This window comes from Protobothrops mucrosquamatus, unplaced genomic scaffold (genome assembly GCF_001527695.2).
Source record: "Protobothrops mucrosquamatus isolate PMUCROS unplaced genomic scaffold, P.Mucros_1.0 scaffold404, whole genome shotgun sequence".
In the NCBI taxonomy this organism is placed as follows: Eukaryota; Metazoa; Chordata; class Lepidosauria; order Squamata; family Viperidae; genus Protobothrops; species Protobothrops mucrosquamatus.
In genome coordinates, this window is record NW_015386735.1 from 234,812 (window position 1) to 258,710 (window position 23,899).

Consider the following 23,899-nt stretch of genomic DNA (forward strand, 5'->3'; position numbering starts at 1 on the left):
AGTTCTCGCCTACATCGTCCATATAGGACGACTCGGGAACTCAACTCCTACCCCGGGCAGCTCACCGATCCCCTTATGCCCAGGGGAAAGGTATCAAGCCGTTTGACAGCAGATGCTGGCTGTCAAACCGGCTTTTACGCAAAACAGGCGGGAGGCAGCAAACAGCTGCAACCAGCGAAATCGCCTGCCACCGGAAGTCCCTCAATATCATATAGTTTTTGAGTAGATATATTGTTTTTACTTATTGCCTTATTAGAGTTAAAGTAGGTATATACTGATGGTATTATATTTGTTTAGTTAAATTGTAATTTAGATTTGGAATGATGTGTTTCAATCCTGTATTTGGTTCCGGGAAGCTCGGGGGGGGGGGGAAGGGAATAGATAGATGTATATAAATTAATGTATTGTAGATTTATATGTAATTTTCTAAGGAGGTGCCCGGTGGACACCCCAACTGCACCAGACGGGATGGTGGAGAGAGAAGGGAAGTAGGTTGAGAGGGAGGAAGGAGGAGAGGTTGTAGGTTCGGGGGGGGGAGGAAGGTGTGGAAAGTGAAAGAGGGGGGTGCAGGGGGGGACACCGGACACTTCCGTGAATGTATTGAGTAGTTTTCTTGGTTGATATTGTGATTAAATGTAGTATATTTATGTTATTGTTTTTAATTGAAAAATCAATAAAAATTTTATAAAAAAAAAACAAGGACTGTAATTAATGCAGCTTATTAATAACTATTATAAGCTACCATTATAAGCATTATATTGGTAGTGCAAAAGTTTATTTTTTTTCTATGGAAAGCACACAAGTCCATCTTAATTTTCATAGCAGAATCTCTAGTAAAGGAATTCTAATCATTGTGTAAAGTTCTGTGCACCCAATTATTATACATACAGGAAGTCCACTAGGTGATGCGGTCGTAAAGCATGATGTCACATGACTGTATCATTTAGTGACAGTAATCCCAGCAGTCCTGGTAGTTGTTGTAACCCAGATACTGGAGTCCTAGGCAAGTAAGCCAGCAGACAAGAGCTTGGATAGGTGGGTGAATGCCGCCAGTGGGAGCCACTGAGTGTGGGCGGGCTGTAAGGACTGTGGACGGATTGGCAGGAGCCACTATGGAGTGTGGGCAGGCTAGGGTGTGTTATGGAGGATGACAGCCCCCGGGATCCCATACTCTGAAGCAGGGCTACTCTGAAGAAAAACCAACATCCACTCTTTCATCCATACCAAATAGCAAACTGCAAAATACAATTTCAAATCGGGCAAAGTCAATCTTCCTTTTTTCTTTCGCATCTTCGGACACCTTAGATTTAATTCATGGATTTTTCCCTTGCCATATAGACAATTTTAGATATATCATTTTGCCACTCTTTAAATGTGGGCAGGCTAGGGTGTCCTCCATAGCACACCCTGGCCTGTCCACACTCCATAGTGGCTCTTGCCAATCCATCCACTCTTTAAATGAGTCTGAAACATAAGCATCACTCTTGGCAAAACATTCATTTTTATCGCAAAAAGTCTTCACAACAATGACAATCGTAACTTTTAAAGATTTTTTTTAAAATCTCATCTTTATTATTCTGTTTCCTTGACTCAGATGCAGGGTAATGGCCAGGTCTTCAGTGTCTTAAGAAAAGCTAATAGGCCAGTGATGGCGAACCTTTTAGAGAACGAGTGCCCAAACTGCAACCCAAAACCCACTTATGCATTGTCGGGTGCTGGGTGGGTGTGGCCCATTGGCTGGGCGTGGCCCATTGGGTGGATGTGGCTGCGGTGATAACGGCAGACTGGGTGGGACTAAAAATTTCAATCAATCAATTCCACCTTTGCAAGATTTTTTTCCCCACAAGAAGTTGAAATTGACTGATTGATTGAACCTTTTTTTTTTTTTGCACACGGTGGCGGAGGCCTAAAGTGAAAAGGTTTTATAACATCCAGCTGAAAGCCTAGGACTAGGGCGATGGCGCGCGTGCCCCCAGAGAGAGCTCTGAGTGCCGCCTCTGGCACCCGTGCCATAGGTTCGCCACCACTGTAATAGGCCATCCAAATCTCCAGGGACACACTGGCAAGTGTGGCCATTGAGAAGGCATGACTCCAGAGTTCAGTAAGATGACATTGTTTGATAGAAAGGACATAGAGCTTGCCCTCTCTACTGTTGTGGATCTCTGGAGTAGCAGAGATTATGGTAGAAAAGTAGCCTCACAAATAGTCTGGCCCTATGACATGTAGAGCTTTGTAAAGAGCCGTGGTGGTGCAGTGGTTAGAATCAGTATTGCAGGCTAATTCTGCTGACTGCCAGGAGTTCGATTCTCACCGGCTCAAGGTTGACTGAGCCTTCCATCCTTCCAAGGTGGGTAAAATGAGGATCCAGATTGTTGGGAGCAATTATGCTGACTCTGTAAACTGCTTAGAGAGGGCTGTAAAGCACTCTGGAGTGGTATTCACAAGTCTAAGTGCTATTGCTATATTTAGTGACTGTACATCAAGTTGGACAACCCATGTACTGTTATTACTCCGCATCATCCAATTTGTGGCCGCTCAGATTGTATTGCCAAAATGTAATGTTAAATCTCATTGGTGCAATTTGAGGGTATTTTATCTGTTTGCTGGAAGGTTAAAGATAGACAATGGAGCAGTTTGCCTCATAGAAATTTTCTACTTTAATTTTGAACTTAATCTACCCTCCAGTAAACCTAGGGGGAAAAAAACTGGGGAAAAAAAACAATTGTCCTCATTGTGAAATTGTCAAAATGCTGTGCAACAATTTTCCAGAAGCCCAGAGGTCAAAATGCAATCCCTAACTTCTTGCATATAATTTTTATGTATAGCATTAGAGGTCATGTTATTAACAATTATTATTATTACTTATTAACAATTTCTATAGGAGTAATTAAAGAAAAACAGAAACAATAAATGAACCTATAACAGCAAGGAAAGTTTGCGAAGTTATAAAAAAATTAAAATAAGGAAAATGCCTGGACTAGATGGTGTACCAGCCTCTTATTATAAACATTTTAATGATGGGCTACTACAACCATTGCTATACATGATGAACTCTATTTTACAGACTGGAAAGATACAGGATAGTTGGTTGGAGGCCAATATATATTAATACCTAAAGAAGGTCAAGATTTGACCTCATCAAAAAATTATTACCCAGTATCATTACTAAAGAATGAGTCACTGTAACAGAACCTCTGTGTGCATCTGTGTTCAAAGATTCAAAGCTGGTTGGTTAAAGCTCCAATTATGTTTGTAATATTTTGATAACAACTAAAAAAAAGTATCATCACTCTCAGGCAATAAAACTGATACTGTCCTATATTATCCACATTGCATGGTGTGTTTACCAAGAATGTCAAATTTGAAATCTCATTAGAACAGTTTTTTTCAGTTTTATAAATAAATATTGCCTGATGATAGCAATTCCTTTTTCATGTTATTCAGTAGATTTCACAAATTAATATTTTCATGTATTTCTAAAACTACATACGCTTTAAAAGATTCGCTTATTTGCTGATTTTTTATGCTGTCAAATCACGACAATATAACATGACTCTCAGTTTATAGTAATAAAGTAGAACATGACACAGTACAAAAAAAATAAAATAATTAAAACTGCCTCATCCAAGAAAACAAAGATAAGTCAGTGATGGCAAGCCTTTGGGGCTTGGCATGTCAAAAACGTGGAAAATGCCTAACTTGACTCAGCTGGTGTGTCTCCGCACCACCACCACACAAAAAAAGGAAAAACAATTCTCTATCTCCCCTTCCACATCTAGGCCACCCTGAGGCTGGACCTGAATTAGAGGCCTGGTGCTCAACTTCAGCCCTAGCACCCCCACCGGTATTTAATAAGGCCGCTTTGTGCTGTTCCTCAAGTTGCATGCGTCTTGGGCAACTTCACAATTGCCCCCGTGGCCTAGCACTCCCCAGGATCTGCTTCACACTGCTTAACTTCAGGAGGTGTTCTCTTTCTGATGACTAGCTGAGGCTGCTCCAGGTCAGCTGAAGCTTTCATTCTTGAAGCAGCTTCGAAGAATGTTCTTCCATGGCCTCAGCAGTCTCTGAAAACCATGGAAAATTACACCCCATTCTTGTGTGAATGGTGGAGACCGCATAAGAGCACACATTCTCATGCAGCCTCTAAAAATTGTACAAGATTGGGGCATGCTTTCAAGGGTTGCTACTGTTGGGTTGATGAACGCTGACGTGTCATCCAAAACATCATGCCGTGTCATCATAGGTTTGCCATCAGTGGCCTAGGTACACCATCCAGGGAACTATTAACACAAGTAGTCTTAAATAGCAAAGGATCTATGGAACAGTTCAGTTTTTACTGCTTTGCAGATTACTGTTAAAGTATATAGAAATAAAAACGAAATAAATATATAAATATGCCATTCTAACCTCTGAGGAAGGCTACTTGATAAAGTGGGAGTGGTAACCAAGATATACTCTTTTGCATCTCCGTTTTGCTCTTTCATATAAGGCAGGGGTGTCAAACTGCCGGCCCGCAGGCTGGTTTCATCATACCGGAGCCGCGCCCACCCCATTGCCGGCAATGGCAAAAAAGCTCCGATACGCCTTGCGACGTCATGTGACGTTGCAAGTTTGACATGTCTGATATAAGGATAGATAACCTCATCTTCTGAGATGAGTACACTGGACACGATCGTTCTGTCTGGAGGTGGTGGTCCTGGAGGCAAATTATGCAGGGTTTTCAAGCTTGGAACTAACACTTTAATCCAGTGGTTCTCATCCTTTTCTTCACCATGGACCCCTTTTTAATACCTGTTGTGGACCATGGACACAGCCACAGACCACCAAGACTTACCTCAAGATTTAAATCATAACATTTCTTCAAGGCTTCCTGCACCCCCTGTGATGACATCACAGCCCCCCAGGTGTCTGCTGTCTACAGGTTGAGAGCCATTGCTTTAATCTATACTTGAGAACCTACTAGTCACCAATGCAACATTAATGTAACACAACTGAACTTGATCTCACTCACCAGTATGCATGAAGCAGCATTAGTATTAGTTGTAATTTCTGAGAAGTCCTATAGAGCTGGTTACAGAAGTCTACCCCGGTAGTGATAAGGGCATAAATTAATATCACCATTCACATCAGGGCTGACATGGCTAGCTGTCACAGAGGTTGAAGATCTGTGACAAGGTCCTCTTGGCTGCAGCCTCCAAATAGCAATAGCCATAAGTCCAGGAAGGCATTTCAGTCATAGACGTACTCTTTCAGGGAGAAAGCCACCATCCATTATTGCAATTACATACAGGAAACCAAGTCATTTGGGGGGCAAATTTTGTTAGGATTTCATTTCAGCTTGTTTTCTTCTACCTGGCCCCTCCCAGTTTTCAGGCCCCATATTAAGACTTTCATGGCACCTCCAGCTTGACCCAGATAGTAATACACAATATCATTAGAATGCTGATGGCATCTCACCAATGATACCTAGTAGCAACAGGTTCATTGAGGGCCACTTTGGTGTAGCAGTTAATGTCCTTGATTAGAGACCATGAGCTGTATTTGTTCTTTAGGTATGAAAGCTGGCTGGGTAACTTTAGGCCAAATATTCACTTTCAATCTCCCTGTCTATGGAGATTCTCAGTCATCCAGACCATGGTTGTCCCAAAAGTGCTTTTTCAGGAGGCAACTGGACTTTCTTGTTTTTCTTTGAAGACGTTTTGCTTCTCATCCAAGAAGCTTCTTCAGTTCTGACTGGATGGTGGGGAATGGAAGGATTTATACTCCTTGCAGGCAGCTGGTCATTTGCATTCTTGAGTCGTTGAGGCCTCTTGGAGGTTTATCTGTGTCCTCAGGGTCACCTGAGTAGTGCAAATGTGTGTGGAGCCTCCTCAGTCTGCTCCACCTGACAATTGTTGTTGGGAAAATAGGCAGGGGTATTGTGTTTACTGCCTAGAGTTGTACAAATTAAGGTAGGATATAAATTAAATAATAATATAAAATGTATACGTGGAAACGTAGGAAGAAAAATGATCATGCCTTGTGGGACTCTCCACGGAAATCTCTTTCCCTATTAATCGGACTTTCCTGCTGAGGAAAGGGGACAATTAATGTAAAATAATGCTTCCTGACCTTCATCAGCAGTCTTGATCAATGACACCAACTCAAGGTCAGAAAGAGTGCATTCCCTTCATCCAGGTCCTGACACAACTCATCTAGGCCAATATTTCATGCCTGAGCCTTAACCCTGATGGAAAAGCATACGGATAAACTCTTTTTTATGGGCATTTTGCAGCAGAAGCTACACCATGAACAACTTTCTCTAAAAGGGTGAGGTTGGAGATAGGGTGGTAGCTGTCCAAATAATTCAATCCAGGGAAGTCTTCTTCCAAAGAAGACACACCAACGTCTTAAAATCATCAGGCATATTTCCTTTCCCCAAACAGGCATTGATCATTTGCTGGACCCAACCACTCACACCTTCCTGAGCTATCTGAGGAGGGCCGTGGATCTAGACAGCAGATGATAGAGCCATGCTGGAGAGCGTCCTGGCACTTCATCAGAGCCCACAAGCTGAACAGCATTCCAGATAACAATGTAAGACACTGCCCAGCCACACTTCAAGACTCCAGTCATTAGAACTTTGCAGATACCAGCTTTGCAGGTAGTCCTCGATTTACAACCGCAATTGGGACCAAAATTTTGGTTGCTAAGCAGTGTGATCATTAAGCAAGCCATCACATGGTCTGGGCCCATTTTTTTTACAACCATTTTACCATGATTGTTAAGCAAATCATCACAGTTGTTAAGCGAATCACGTGGTCATTAAATAATGCAGTCGTTAAGTGAATCCAGCTTCCCCAATTGACTTTGCTTGTCAGAAAGCTGGCTGGGAAAGGCACAAATCACAATCACGTGTTCACAAGTTGTTGCCAATGTCATAAATGTAAGCTGGATGCCAAACACCCAAATTGCAATTTGACAGTGGGGGTGTGGTGACGGTTGTAACTCTGAGGATGGGCCATATGTTACTTTTTCCAAGGCTGCCATAACTTCAAACTGTCATTAAATAGTTGCACATTGAAGGGTATCTGTATCAGCAAAATGTACAAAAGCATCCAAGCACAGTTCCTACTTATCCTTCCCAAGAAGGGTCCAATTAACTGTAGACAAAGTTGTCCTTATTACTGCAGTGCAGGCTGAAATGTGAACTCTTCGTTTAGTATTATTTGTGTATCCTTATTTTTGTGATGCTCACTGCTGGAAAAGAATCGGGTGAAGAAGATGGAAATTTGTTGTGCATATGTTTGATTATAACGACACATTCTATAAACCCCAAGCCTCAATACATTACATTGTTCTTGTAATTTATCTGCCAAGAATATAAGAATGAGGAGTTTGTTCGGGATTTTTTTTTGTATTGGAGTGATTAAAAACAGTGGAAATGGCTCCTTTCCATTTTGGTTTAATTATACAGAATGTGAATTTGAATGATGAATGTCTTACTTTTTTGGCAGAATACTTGGTTAAAATAAAGTGGTGTACTATGATTAATTTTAGTTGCATGCTGTTTTATTGAAATTGCTTCAGGTTGTATGATATCATTTGAAACATGCTTTTGCTATTCGCATGCAAAATTTATAAAGCATATAGTCCAATACATGCATGAAAGCACTATTTTTAAGTGAACTGTGCTTATTTATTCTAGTCTGTGGCATGCTAAATCCTGAGATGACAGTAATGTGCATTTCAGCTTGCAGGACTGGCCTAGGGGAAATTTTTAGCGGGGGTTTTAAAATAATTTTAAATTACTTAGGCCAATTGCTAATATTTGTCTTTTAATTGTGTTTTTAACTGTAGTGTTTGGTATTTTGTAGTTGTTTTATCTGGTTGTTAGCCGCCCTGAGTCCGCAAGGAGAAGGGCGGGATATAAATATAATAAACATCAACAAACATCAACATCAACATTAGAGTGCTTAATATCTAAATCTTAGTCCTTTCCATTTGTATCTGAGATGTTGCAGTTGTGGACTGAAATAATATCTAATTGCACTTATGTATCTTCATGCTTCTTTATTTGCCTTGCAAATATATTATGCAGTGTATGCGTGGGGGAAATTTCTACTTTATGAATTACTTTAATAACAGAGGCCAGAATACTCATCAATATAAGAATAGAGTGAGTTAATTTCGATACTGGAGCTTCCATTGCAAATCTAAAAATGGACCTCATGTAGGTTTTTGTAAACAAAGTATACATGTAATCCACGAGATTAGATATAGTACTCTAATGAAGGTGAAAGTAGAAATACAGTGATTTTATTAATAATGTAGAGATTGTACTTTAGAATAATAGTTATTATGCAATGTTTCTATCCCTGTTATCTTCCCTTGTCCTTGGTTCACACAGCGTTCTTTGACTGCAAGTACAGTATCCCTTTTAGTTGTCAACATTCCTTTCCTTTCCAAGCACTTTTATGCTTGTGCTAGCATTTTTATTGCTTCTCTAAAGGTCCTAGGCCAGGGGTAGGCAACCTCGGCTCTTTTATGACTCGTGGACTTCAACTCCCAGAATTCCTGAGCCAGCATAGCTCAGCTTGGAAACCTCTCCCTTTCCCCTCAGCATGGCTGGCTCAGGAATTCTGGGAGTTGAAATCCACGAGTCATAAAAGAGCCAAGGCTGCCTACCCCTGGCCTAGGCAAAGCAACTGCAGGGTGGGGAACTGATCTGCTTAGCCTAGCCAGCTCCATTTTCTTTTTTACTTCACATCTATTGAAGTAGACATGGGAACCCCTGCTGATTTTAGCCAAGCAAAGCATATTTCAATAAACAGTGGTACACAGATTTATTATGCAGCAACTTCAGTCTGCAAGGATTCAGGTTTCCCACAATTGAAAAGTGGTGACTGATAATAAGTTAATGTATTAGTTTTTCAATTTGATGCAGGAACCTTCCCCCCCGAAAAAAAAACAAAACAAACATTTTAGGAAGATTTTGTTTTTGCTAGTACAGTAGTTCTGAATATCACTGATTTTGGTTGCTTGAATATATTCTATCCTATTTTTTTTTCTTTAGGAACTTAACTTTAAGTCCTGTCTCAACAGCAAAAGGTCATGCTAGACAGGTAGTGGCAAATATCCCCTTAGAATATAAACTGTTAAAAGATTTTATCTTAGAGTGAACACTTGTCCATATATTACATTTTTACTTTAGATTTTCCTTCTGGGAATGCAGGGTAGTTAGTGCACATGGGGAGCTCCCCTTGTTTTTTATCCTTACAAGAACCACACTTCAATGTAGTGAATGAGCTAATCATCCAGTTTGCTGATGGCCAAAGCAGATTAAGGTGTCCTTGAGCAGGCTACTTTAGAGCTCTTCGTACATCTTCTGAAACAGAGTAGTAGTCTTAGCCCACAGGTCGGCAACCTGCGGCTCCGGAGCAGCATGCGGCTCTTTGAGCCTTCCCCTGCGGCTCCCAGCCTCCTCTGCCATTTGCAGAGAGAGACAGAGAGAGGCACTTGCACTTCCCTGCTTCTCTCTCTGTCTGTCTCTGTGTTTGTGTTTGTGTTTGTGTTTGTGTGTGTGTGTAAAAGAGAGTAGACTCACGGTGTTCTCCAACGAGCTGAAAAGCTTTTTGGGCGGGGCTCCTCCCTTTGCTGCGTCTCTGCAGGAAGCAGGAAGGGCAGGAGAGAGCTAGCTAGCCCAGCTATGCTTACTCAGGAATTCTGGGAGTTGAAGTCCATGAGTCATAAAAGAGCCGAGATTGCCTACCCCTGAGCTTGTTGGAGAACAGCTTGAAGCTAGCTTGCCAGGTGAGCAGAAGATCGGAGAGAGGGAGAGGAGGGGGAAAGAGAGAGAGAGAGAGAGAGAGAGAGAGAGGGAGAGACACAGAGAGAGACCCTTTTGATATCTAAAATGAAGATAACACTGCATATATCCTTTTTTACCTTTATGAGTAAAAACATGCTCCTAGATTGGAGCGAAATGAGAACAGACTGGTTTATATTTGGTAGACCGGGTGCCTACCCCTGTCTTAGCCCTAAGACATCAGATTTTTTAAACAGACCTTTCCTTACTCTTCTGATTATATTTGAGATCTTCTAATAAACTCCCTTCTAAAAAGGAAAATGTTGAAATGTTGTTTTGTGATTTATGGCTTCTGAATCTGGAATTACTTTATCAAACCCTTCAACACTGTTAGAAGGATAAAAATGCATCAGAAATTGTTTCAGTATTTTTGCTTGTTTATTTGTTTGCGAGTTAATTCTCCTAGGAAGACAAATTTTAGGAGGATTGGGATGCCATTAGTGCTGTATTATTTGTGTGATCTTATCCAAATTCAAACCAAAGTCCAATCTCTTTCATCCTAATTCTTATATGTGTCTGTCTTCAGTGGCAATTAATTATTTTATTACTCTCATCTCTCATCTCATTGCTCTCATTTACTAACTGAAATAGTTTTAGCTTAATTTCATATAAATTTAATCTTAAATCTGTGTGTGTGTGTGAGAGAGGGGGGGGGGAACCATATTGCGCTTCCTTGCTTGTCTATGGGTTTTCTTCTTTTGTGGGAAGAAAACCATGTATATATACATGTTTAGGGCATGAAGAAGTTCAAGACCCTGGCTGATCTGACATTTAAAAATCTCCTGTATCATGGCTGAACTATCCTTTGATTATTCTTCTTCCAGCTACATTACAGTTTGCCATACCTTTCAATACAAAAGGAAATCTAACAGCAATAAAAAAATAAATAAAATCCTATGTTTTCATTAGTCTAGCACTGATGATGTTACCTAGTTAGGGTAATGAAATGTCTGCAAGAAAACAAGCAAGCTCAGAGAGCACCAAGGACTCCTCATTTCAACCCTGAGCTACAAATATTCTCCTTCATTCTCCTTCTTGTCTTTTTATCTTGATAAGCATTAATTGCCCTTTGTTGTGGGCTTCTCAGGACCTGAGAAAATGGATAATAGTTTGGGAAACATTACTAGCCTGTAACACCTAAACATTATTCCATTATCAGTAAAATTGTTAGCCATCTCCCTATCTGTTAAATGTGGTTAGCAAGAGAAATTAGCAGTCATAGTCCTGGCCAATTCTGCAATAAATTGCATGCTAAAACAAAAATGTCCAGTTTTTGAGTTTTTTGTAATTTGTTTTTTTCTTTCAATAAATTCAATTAAAGAAGACTTTTTGAAAATCTTTGTTGTTGTTCTTGCCATGCTGCTCCACATATCCTAACTGTGTTAGCCTCATCAGGTAGACCAGACCAGAAAACTTTACTCCATAGGAAGGCTAAAACTACTTTTATTGAAATTGGCTCAAATAACAGGATCTTGTAAGGCTGATTGTGTTGTGCTTGCTTCCTTTCTTATGTGAATTAAGGAGTGCCTGTCTGGAACTCTTCTGCTTGTTGTGAACTTAAGATACTTTTCCCCTTCTTGCTTTGCTGATGGATGTTTTCTGTCTCTGTCAAGATCATCTTGTTTTATGGAGTGAGAGATAGGACAATTACACCCATTTCTTAATTATTTTTCTTGTGGTTAAAAGGTAAAATATGTATGGGGTCATAGGGATGATCTTGGAGAAACTATGCAGAGATGATTTCAGCAACATCTGTACAAACATGCTTTAAGCCTGTAAAATAAAGAAAACATTAGGGAGAAAATCACCTCCTTGGATGTAAGAGGGAAAAAAACAGTCTTTCAAATTACTGTTACTACAGCCTATAACAATAAAGTATATTTCCAGTCAAGCCTCCAGTCAGTTTCATTGTCTGGCCTACAACAAAGATCTCACAAAATGAAACAAATAAAAAATGCATTCTCTTAGCCATGTAGCTTAAGGCATGTGGCTAGAGGATTCCAGCCTTTTTCTTAGATACACAGCAATCTCATAAGAGAGAAACAAAATCCAATTTACTGCAAGAAAAGAAGAGAAAAAATACAAGCCATGTTTTAAACTTTGAATGCATATATTTAGCATGGGGAAAAGGAGAATAAAAAATATCTAAACAAGATGAAATGGTGTAGCCTTGATCAGGATCAGCCATCAGAAAACCCATCAGAAAATGTAAGATAAAGATCACAAGATGGTGCCTGTCTGCTCTAGGTCAAAAGAGCTTGGTTTTAAAGAGATGGGAATGGGATTTAAATTACAAGAGAGTTGTACAGCTATAGATAGTCCTCATTTATTGACTGCCACTGTGTCACTGATCAACATGGCCATAAAGTGAAAATCATGTGACTGTGCCCAACTTGATGTCACTTTGGCAGTTCCAGCAGTTTCAGTTGTTAAGCAAATCACTCTGAGTGATTAAGTGTGAAGTCATGTGACTTGTGACTTCCTGTGGCCTACCCTATTGACTTTGCTTGTCAGAAGGTCGCAAAATGTGATCACATGATCTTGAGACACAACAATGGTCATAAATATAAACCAGTTATAAAGCATCTGAATTTTGATCACATGACCCTGGGGATGCTGAAAAGGTTGTAACTGTGAAAAACGGTCATAAGTTACTTTTTTCAGTGCCGTTGTAACTTTGAACGGTCACTAAACGAACTGTAAGTCAAGGACTACCTGTATATCTCTTCAGAAAACAACCGCTTTTTCCAAACAATGGTTCTTTTGCGTAATTTACTTAGACTTTCGCTAGCAGTTTAGGGAGACTCCTCTTCATTCAGAGGCTGCTGAACAGATGGTCAGCCTCCATTCCTGACCAGGCTTGCTCCTGGCTTGTCCTCTAGTTCTGTACATTAGTCTCACTTATGGAGATGGATTGACTGTCTGGCACGAGGCTTGTCGCTGTGAAGATCAGAATTTGGAGCCTGCTCAGTTACAACAGAAATCTTTTAGTTACTGAGATGAGGAAAATGGATGCTTTTGCTCCCTCCATTTTAATTAAATGATTTGTGCTTCTGTTTCCCATTTCTGACAATACCCCTGGGGAAGTACAGCAGAACTAAATGCTGAGGAATAAGATGTATATGGACTGAATGTACAAGTGTAGGGGAAATCAGTTGATTTCTGTACAGTTAAAACAAATTAAATGGATGGTTATTCAATCATTATCATTTGGTCATGGTAACAAAATAACATAAGAGGCATGTATTCTAGTGCAAAATGCTTCAAACGTTCATCGGAGAAGAAAGGATATGAAAAAAAGTTGTCCTTTCTTCAGCAAATGCAACAATTTGCTAGAAAAGTTCATAAATGCTATTTAATGCAGAATTATCTGCCCACATATTAGAAAAAGAAAGAAAAAAATATCTTTTTAATTTGCTGAAAGGCGGTATTTGTATGATTTTTTTTGGATTGTATGGATTAATAAGATCTCTGTAAAACCATTATTTTATAGAAGTTTCAAATATGCAGACTGCAACTCTGAATGCTTATTTGGGTGTAAGAGAAATTTAATCCCATTTAAGTACTCTGACTTACAGCCACAGCCTCATCTTAAATCTTATTGAGAGGTGATTCAGAGAGTCCTAACTTGTATAGCTAGTTCTCAACTTTACAATCACAATTGAGCCCAAAATTGGTGTGTGTGTGTGTGTGTGTGTGTGTGTATGTATGTATGTGTGTGTGTGTGTATGTATGTGTTTGTGTGTGCGTGTGTGTGTATAAATAAAAGGAATAGAAATGTGAACCAATTGACAGTATGAGCACATTTGGGAAAATACTGTGCTTATGATATAAAGTCTCAGACTACATTATTCTTTCAAACACTTACCCTAAAAATAAATTAAACTTATGTTAATGCCTATAGGCTGTGTGAGAGATAACCCAATGACTTTTTTTCTTTTCCAGATATTGTTTTGTTTTTGCTTTGGGATACCTCACTGTGTGCCAAATTTCTAGAGTTTATATATTTGACTATGGACAATATTCTGCTGATTTTTCGGGGTAAGAATAACTATTTTCAGTACTTGCAATTATTTCTGTAGCTAGATGTAGTTAAGTCTGAATTAAGTATAATTTACTTAAGATTTCATAGATGTCTGAAAATTTCAGAATTTTTAAAAATCAGCATGTGTGCATTTTACAGCTCTTTACCTGTTTGTTTATTGCAACAGAAGATTATGAGGTAATATCACTCAGGGATGTGACTTAATATGGAAAAAGCTTCTTCATAACTATATAGCTCAGAATAGAACTATATCTGATATAGGATGTTTGTGAAAATGATTTCTCTGTGGGCTAAAAGTCCATCCAGGGGATCCAGCTGATACTGATGCTGGATGGACAGGAGGAATTCAGATCAAACCACTTGTGCCGTGTCCTGATTAAAATGTACAGGCAGTTCTTGACTTATGACCACAGTTTAAAATAGAATTTTGGTCGTAAGTCTTTGTGGTCTTAAATTGAGTCACCATATGACCAAACTCAATTTTACAATTGTTTTTATGATGGTCATTAAGCATGTCATCGTAATCATTAAATGAACTGCATTGTAAGTCTGAATCCAGCTTATCCAATGGGTGGTTTTTTTGCCATTTTTGCTAGAAAATGGCAAAACATTCACAAAACACTATCTCACATGAGTGCAGAATGCTGCAACTGGTCATAAATGTGAGTTGCTTGCCAAGCACCCAAAATGCAGTGATGTAACTGTGGGGATAGTGTAGCAGTCATAACTCTGAGGATGAGTGTAAGTAACTTTTTTCAAGTCAGTCATAACTTCAAATATTTGTTAAGCGATCGATCATAAGTCCAGGACTACCTGTACCTTATTGCATCTGGCAAAACATAGAGACTTTAAAAACCTTTATATGCCTCTGGAAACGTCCAGTGCAATCATGAATATTGAGAGACTTCCTTTCTGCAGTTCCTTTTCCCTTCCTTCCCCTTCCCTTCTTTTAAAAACTTGGTTTTGTATTTGAGTTCACAAATTAATCTTTTTTGTACCGGGGAAGTGTATGAAAGCTAATAAATCTTGCCTGTTTTCCTACAATTCTCTTGGAACAAGACACCAAAGTTACTTTTAGAAGAAATTGTTTACATTGCAAGAATATGTCTATATTTCTCTACGTTTGAGTTATGTAATTGGGAAACAGCATTCTCTAGGGTACTGCTGAATTTCTATCACATTGCTTTCTCTGGTATTACCATTACGCATGTGTCTAAAAAAAAATCTTCTGTGTGATGCAGAAATGGCAAAGTACTCCCTGCGGACTGATGTTTCAATTTTTCAAGGTTACTTATGTTCTAATATTTATGGAGCAAACGTATGTGCAATTGAAATCAAGCTAAATTTTACTGGCCCATTATTTACAGGGGACAGTGCTATTTTTTCTATTATCTCTCTGTCTGCTTAATGTACTGTATTATTCCTGTTTGACATTTTGTTATTTTGGGAATGCTTTTTTTTTTTAATGATTAGAAAATTTGGCAAAATCTTTAAATTTTAAATCTAAAACATGTGTCAAAGGGAGGCAGCAATGGTGGGGAATGGTGCATGTAGCTGAATGCTTACATAATGAGAACAAGCATGTCTGAAAGTCAAGCTTCTCTTTCTCCTCTCCTTTTTGTGCCTGAAGGAAAGGGCTTAAAATGTCCTGTTTTTAATTTGTGATGAATTTTGTCCTCAAATCCGGATATCCCCATTTGAAACGTCATTTGACATTTGGTTGACAATAAAATAATGCTTTGTGACAAAAAAAGGATGGAAGCTTCTTCCTTTATGGAGGGAGGAATAATTGAGCTGAAATGTGTTCATTTTCTGAACAGGCTCCGTGACTTCTCAAGCAAATCAGCTATAAACCTTTTTGAAAATATATCATTTCCCGTCAGTGTAAATGCCATTAATTTCTTTGTTTCTTTCTGCTTGAGACTACCAATGAAAAATTCTTGCAGTGGCTCTCTCTCTCTATATATATATATATTAAAAAGACTCATAACTATTCTGTCTCATTCAGCATCATCTTGCCATAGAGAAGTACTATTTTATAAAAGAAATCTAAATTTCCTGTCCTCTCTCCATCTTTGTTACAGCCCAATGATGATAATTACACAGAAAATTACAAGTTTGGCGTACGAAATTCATGATGGTAAGATTTGGGGGTGAGAAAAGACTTCCTTCTTTAAATTTTTAACACAAATTGGGGAGGAGAATTTTTTTAAAAATTTGCAGGTAGAACAATGTGTTCTGGCCAGTTTTAACCTTGCAATGTTGGAAAACCCCTTATTTTCTATCCATATACCAGATATTCAATCAGTTGAAGAGATGATATATATTTTCTTACAAAGCCAGTGGAATTTTATTGACAAAACTGATATTTGTAATGATTTCATTAAACAAATATTTCCATTTAGTTTTTTGCTTTCCTGTATAATTATTAATTTTCAAAATGGGCAAATTGTATTGCTGTATTAATTTATTAAATCAATGTCGACTTTTTTCGATTTAACACTCAAGGGAAATTTACATCTCAAATGTCTATAGAATTTAAAAGCATTGTAGATGAAAATAAAAGTAAGCCACAAGTTGGAAAAAATAAGTAGTAAAAATTGTGTAGAGTTATGAAAATACTATGAGTCCAAATAAATAACTATACTTAGCTACGGTATTTAGTTTTGAGAACTGAAGATCTAAAAAGAGATTGCTTTTAGACCAGGAAAGTTACTTGGCTTTATTTGTAAATAATCAGAGATAATGGCTGCATTAGAATATAACATTAATCATGGTTCGCATTATGTCGGCAGGCCATTGTAGGCCTCATGATTGCATTCTCCCTCCCTCCCTGAAATATTAGAGGCAGCAATGGCAGTCTTCCAATTAACATTAAATAAGTGGATTTCTCATAGTGGATGTATCCCCTTTCTTAAAGCTTATGCAGAAACCTTAAGAATTTGGGGGTCTTTAACAGGAAGTTGCTGTGCTCTCGTGAAATCTGAATCATTTCATCCAAATAATTTTTCAGATTTCCACAGCCGTATAATAGTGTAGTCTCTTGCTATTTAAAGCTATTAATTACTGCAAAAGTCTGGACAATCATTAGATAGTAGCAGAGAGTTAGGATATTCATGACTCTTTGCTCCCCATTAGTAGTCATCTGCGGTGTCGGAAGCACCAAAGCGTTTCTGTGGTGAAAGGATTAACCAATGACATAACCATTGCCTGGGGGTCGCCCAACGGGAGGGTCCTTTCATGTCCCCATTAATGAGCCCGCCGAAGTGGTACCTATTTATCTACTTGTGTTTGCATGCTTTCAAACTGCTAGGTGAGCAGCAGCTGGAGTGAATGACAGGAGCTCACTCTGACTTTGAACGTGGGCTTACAAATTGTCAAACCAGCGTCCTAACCATAGGAACCATTGTGCTCCAGTCATCTGATTATACGGAGCCATATATGTTGGCTCTACTCACTGTTTTAGATCAATCTCAGTTTACTTTTTCAATTGTATGCAGTTGTTTCACCTTCTGTTCAACTGTGCCTGATTCTTGGAAACTGCCTGGACAGGTCCTGCAATTTTTTTTGCAAGTTTTTTCAAAATGATTTGCCATTGACTCCTTCTTAGGGCTGAGAGAAAGTGACTGGCCCAAGATCACCCAGCTGGTTTTGCTTAAGGTGGCAGTAGGACTTAGGCTCCTGTTTTTAGCTTGATGCCTTAACCTCTACACCAAACTGGCTGACACGTTTTATGTTATAACATGTTTAAAATTACATATGATTAGTTGAGGTGAGACAGCAACGTAAACTAGGAGTTTGAGATTGTTTTGTTTCAGTTAATTATTTATCATAGTCTTTCTGATCCCAAGGTACAAGAAATGGCACTTTTGCATGATATTTTGACTTAGCCTAGCTTGTCATTTTAAAACAGATTATGGAAGCAATCATGGTTCAGACTGAGTCTTGGCTATGATCTGTAGCAGTGGCATGTTCTGATTAGCTTGCTTTGAATTGAACATGAAAGCAAGGAATAATGGCAATCTTTTAAATAGTATTTAGACCTTGAAGAAAATAGCCTGATGATTCAGTGGCTTCTGCACACGGACAGAATGGCTTTTTTCCTCTATAGTGAATCAAAATTCTGAACCCTCAAAATCATCTGGATGTAATAATCTGATTAGGAAATCTAGACTCATAACTCTGTTCCAATCTATGCCCATCCTAGCTTAAGCACAAAGAGGATTAGAATGCTAGCAAAGTGTCCTCTCAAATCTCTGCTAGCATTGGTTGCTCTATTGTTTGGCCTCAGATTGCAATTACTTCTCTTTATGACTACCCTGCAAAAAAAAAAAAAAAGAGAGAGAGAGAACTATCCTAACTCAAATGTGACTGTGGTTCTTCCAGCAGCCCAACGGGTTACCCTTTTCTTTCTTGCTCATGCACAGGAATGTTCCGAAAAGAGGAAGAACTGTCGCCCTCACAGCGATGCTTAGCCGTGAGGTAAGCACTTCTCTATTTTAGTGTCAACGGCTGCCTCAGATTCCATCTGTCAGTCAGCCTTTCAGCAGCTTTGCAGGAGTTAGAGGCATTTAGATTCTGTGCATGCTTTTCATCCGTTTACAATAATACGAAGAAAGCTACGGTAAGTGCTTTGGGCCAAACTAAACAAAGCAGGATAAAAGCAAACTAAAATATATTATTAGTGTGCTACAAGTAGTCATCAACTGAGACCAGATTTTTTGTTGTTAAGCAAGGCAGTTGTTAAGCAGATCACTGCCGTTTTTAAGTGAATCACATGGTTGTTAAGCAAATCTGGTTTCCCTTGACTCTGCTTGTTGTGAGCAGGCTGGGAAGGTTGCAGATGTTGATAACATAACCCTGGGGCACTGCAAGCATCGTAAATACATGCCATTTTGATTATGTGAGTGTGGGGATGCTTCGACAGTTAAAAGAGAAAGGACCGGTTGTAAATCACTTTTCTGGTGCCATTGTAACTTCAAATGGTCACTAAACCAATGGTTGTAAGTCAAGGACTACCTGTATTAACACTGAAGAAAGATCAATTTGCATTTTGTTGTTGGAGTCTGGCTTCCATGTCCCTGTTTTATTGAAGTAAATTTCTGCTACTGAATTTGTCTGACCTACTTGAATTTTCTCCATTAACGAGAAGTCAGATTGCCTAATGAATCACATCCCATACTGTGTCTATTATATCCAAGGAGGAAAAACTGTCCCTTCAAATTGGTGAACCATAACTGCCATTGGCTAAAACTGATTGAGATTGTTTAATTCAGCGATCTTTATGAGAGCCACATAAAGATTGATCTTTTGAGTGGTACAGGACCCTTAATAAACAACTAATCAACTAGTTTTGAATCCCAACTTTTTTATCTACAAAGTTTACTGTCAGCTAAAACAGTTCATCTATAACCAATCATTATACGGTATTAATATTATTCTGTAGTAGAGTTCTTGTTACTAAAAGAGACATAAAATCTCACCAGTTGCTTGTCTTTGAATTACAGACACATGCCAAGTCTACTGGAATATTTAAGTTACAACTGTAATTTCATGGGTATCCTGGCAGGCCCATTATGCTCTTATAAAGACTATATTACTTTCATTGAAGGCAGATCATATCAACTGACACAGTCGGAAGCAAATGGGAAAGAAGAAATAAAATATGAACAAACGGACCCCTCCCCAAATGTAAGATCTATTGTTATTGCAACGGTGCTGTTGTGTTTGCATGGGAAGTCTACTTTGCATTCTGCATTTTTCACAGGCAAAACTCTGAAACTGTATCTGCATCATTTTTATAAATGGCATAGTTCTCTCTTCAATAATCAAGCATCTAAAGATCAATATTCTCCATAGATACTTACTTTCGGATCTTGTGGGCTGTAGAAAACTTGGGACTTGTGTTTATATCATCCCACATATTGCCATCAAAATTATCAGTAAAAATCAATGCAAGTTGTTTTTATTTCTCTAATTTTTGCTGGTATTTGATTTCCATACAATAAGCATTGCCTTAATTTTGTAGACTTTTCTTTCCTGGTAGTCTTTCTAAGACATCTTCGATATCCCATTGAACTGTAACTAAATTTTAAAACAAGAACCAAAAGATATTACAGAATTTAATTTAAAAATCACTCTCTGATATAAAATATAAACAATAGATGTCTTACTTATTTGTTCTTCATTTAATTATTAATTAACAGGGCTGGGCAACATTTCAGATTGAAAGGCAGAAATGTGATTTGAAGTGCACATGGATGCTTATGCATTATCTGCCAGGAACCTCTTAAAGATCTTGGTTTTTTTTTTTCTGGGCTCAGATGGCTGTCTTTTTCAGCTTCCCAGAGGGGGGGGGAATATCTTGAATTGTTCCCATCATCTGAAACATCCTAGATGCTCCAAATCACACTTTTCTCTTGAAATCTGAAACCTTAATTAGCCACATGTTTAATTAAATATATACAGGTAGACCTCAATTTATGACCAGTCACTCAGCAATCATTTGAAGTTATGATGGACCCTCCAAAAAGGTACTAGCAACCTGGATTCAATATTCGGAAGGAAGGAACCCCTCTGTGGTCATATGATCATATTTTGGGCACTTGGGAACTGACCTGCATTTAAGGCTGTTTAGAACATCCCGTGATCATGTGACCACACTTTATGACATTTCTTGCTGGAAACTACTGTTTACTTCCTGTTTCTGGAAGTAAAAAAATGCCCACTGCAGACAGTGGGTTCATTTAACAAATATGGATTTGCAGAATGTCCACTGTGATTCACTTAACGACCATCACAGAGAAATGTGGCAAAATTGGGTCAATCTCATGATGACTCAGTTGACCGCCAGCACAATTTATAAACTCTATAATTCCAGGCTCAGTTACGGTTATAAATCAAGGACTATCTGCATTTAAATCAAAAGCTTGTCTCCTCTGATTTTCTCCTCTCCAGTTAGCATTTATAAATTTGACTTGGTTTTCTTAGTTGAAGTCTTTGCTCTACCTCTCCTTTGCTTTTATGGAGACCTTCCGTTGGGATTTCTCTCAGAAAAATAGGCTTTCACCTCCCTTAAAAGAGCCATGCTGAAGATTCTGGATTTAGCCTTGGATGCTTCCTTACAAGATGAGAGCATGACTACTTCTTTAGATATAGTTTTTTAAAAAAAAATAAAAAAAATAAAACAAGCATCCTTTCATCGTCTTCTTTCTGCCCCCCCCCCCATTCTAGGTTCTCATGGTGTTGAGCAACTTCTTCTCAAGTCCACCTGTATGCTTTCCAGCTTTCCCCCTTCTTCTTTCTTCTCTCAGCTTCTTTTCTACCCGCTTTGGGCCATTTCTGAAGGCTAGTCTGGCTTATTTATTTTCTGTTAGTGGCATACTTTGGTTAGTAATATCAAGCAACATTAAGGGATTCCCCTTCCGTTATTTTTTAGTTAAGGATGAAGAGAAGTTGTTTTATAGTGATGTGCAAACACGGGTTTAGTAATCACTGATAAGTATAAATGCCAGTTGTATTAATTTGCAGAATCATAAACTGCTAAACATTCTGCAATTGTTGGTAAACACTTCCTCATACACTGTAAGGTTTGCAAAGATTACAGGCATTAGATGCGCATCTGCTTCATTGCTTTAAGCTGAAGTGTACAATCATTTTATAGAACAAATAGCTAATCATAATGCTGAATATCTATTACGTTAAACAAAAATGTATGTTCTCGAGTAAAAAACAATTAATTAAAAGCAGTTTCAGACAGCAGCATTTCATTTTAAGCAAGAATCTCATGCATGTAGATATGTAATAAATATTGTTTGTAATATCTTAAAACCTATAATCTTGCAATTCTGGGACCTGTGTCCAGGGCATTAAGTTTACTATGTGACAGGGTTTTTTTTTAAACTGTCTTGTGTTGCAAGCCCTTATAATGATAAATCCAACTCAGTCTCTGCTATTTTAAGAAAATGCTTTATTTTAACAATTACTAATAATTTTTTTTAAAAAAATACTTAATGAAATATTAATCAAAATTAATTGGTATTTTGAAGAAGATAACAGTTTATTTTAGCATAATGGGTGTAACTGATTACTCTGTGCACAAATCTTTCGGTACCTGACTTGAATGATAAAGGAAACTTATTTTTTCCCCAAAAAATTACAGTTTACATGTTCTAATGCTATCATATTTACTTGTAATTAAATAACTCTTAACTAAATGATCAGTGCATTTATTCCAAATAAATGATGCACAGAATTGCAATATTCTACAGTTGCAGAACTGAAGCACTATTTTATATTTTATTTTATTTTATTATTATTTTATTTTATTTTAATTAACTGGTACAACCACCCATTTCATAAGCACTTATGGAATAGGGTGGCTGATAGAATTTAAGATATGGATGCAAAATAATAATTGATAAAATAATAAAAGCCAAAATGTTTTGGATGCTGTTTTTCTGCATGTTATTTTAAGCTCCTTTGTTAAAGTTTAGATGGGATTTTCGTTTTGATTTCATAGGGTTCTATTTTTCTTTATACATTCAAATAATTTTTCTGATAAAACAATTTTTAATTGCTTCTTTTTTTGACTTACAATTTCTCCCTCATTTGGTTGATCCTGATTTGGGGCAATAAAAATATCTTTCCCTCTTCCCTTCATTCCTTGGGAAAGTTTGCATCTTTCCCAACACAGAGAGGATTTAAACAACAAGAATAATTTTCCAAGCTGATGTAACTAATGCATTCCATGGATGTTGAGTCACAAAGTGTCACTATACTCTGCTGTGAACCAGAGTATCCACATAGGATTGTTCACTACCTTTTTATGGCATTAAGATTCTGTTTTCACCTTTTCTACAGCCAATATCCAAACAAATTGGTTGGCTGCTTTCTTACTTATATTAAAGGTGGAGATGATGGTATGTTGGTTTTACTTATTGGCAAATACCAGTTTCAACTCACAGAAGCCAAAAACGTAGGAACTTTAGAATGTCATTCCCAGGTTCAACTTCAAATATAAAAATTGTTTTTTATTTCTAATATAAACAAATATTGATAAATGGGTGATGTTTACTTCCTCTCTATAAAGACTTACTACAAAATTCTGATGTATAAATAAGCGCATCTATCAGTGAAGATCTATAAATAACACTACTTCAAAATGTGATTTAATTACTCGGGACAGGTAAGTTTTTTTTCCATTGTACTGCTTATCTGCTTAACATATTTTGTTGTTTATGCCGCATTAGCTTTCTGACATTAAACAAAACCGTGTGTGCTCTTGACACTTCACATATTCCCCATTTGGTATTAAGAGAAACCTGGCTGTCTTTTGTAGCATATTATGTGCTTTGGGGAAATACTTTGAATGGTGCAGCTCTTGATTTTCCGCACTTTCTCTTTGCAACTTGCAGTTTTATATGGTTATATAAATGTTTCACTTCTGCCTTGTATTGCTGAAATGCTTGTTTAAAATAGGGTGGGGTATTTTTTTGCTGGATTCTCATACTGGTTTAAAAAACAAAGAATACAGTGAGACGTTTTTAGATTAAGTTTAAATTTCTTGCACTATTGGGATCAGCAAAGGTGAAGCTCTAGTTGAAAGAACGGTGTTCTGCCTAATCCAATAAGTTTCCTTTTTTTTTCTTGTTTGAATTTCATTTCTGTAACAAAAAATTAACAAATGCCCCTTTCCCTTTTGTTAGGTGCATGATACAAGTTTAAAATAACACTTATTTGCTAATTGCATGTTAACTGAACCTAGCCAACATTTTAAAGTGATTTATTTAATATCTCACTCCTATTATACCTTTTTACAAGCTATCATTTGTTGGTGCTCAAAGTGGTGTCAACTGTCTGAAATTATTGTCTATCTTCGTAAGTTTCTTCTTCTTACAGCTTTCAGCTATTCTTATATTCCTATGTTCCTATGGAACAAATCCCTTTTGCTTCTGGCTTCATAGAAATATTTTTGGCTCTTGAATCCTTGCAGTTTAATCATCAGT

General features: G+C 37.9%; 1 protein-coding gene across 1 annotated transcript in view; it reads left to right on the plus strand.

Annotated features, from left to right (window-relative positions):
* Nucleotides 1-23,899, plus strand: part of MBOAT2 (membrane bound O-acyltransferase domain containing 2) — an 88,882-nt gene that overhangs the window by 52,321 nt on the left and 12,662 nt on the right. The window contains exons 4-7 of the mRNA XM_015816156.1: nucleotides 13,793-13,888; nucleotides 15,977-16,032; nucleotides 18,320-18,374; nucleotides 19,400-19,583. Of these exons, the coding sequence (XP_015671642.1) occupies nucleotides 13,793-13,888; nucleotides 15,977-16,032; nucleotides 18,320-18,374; nucleotides 19,400-19,583 (391 nt within the window). The remainder of the gene's footprint in view (nucleotides 1-13,792; nucleotides 13,889-15,976; nucleotides 16,033-18,319; nucleotides 18,375-19,399; nucleotides 19,584-23,899) is intronic.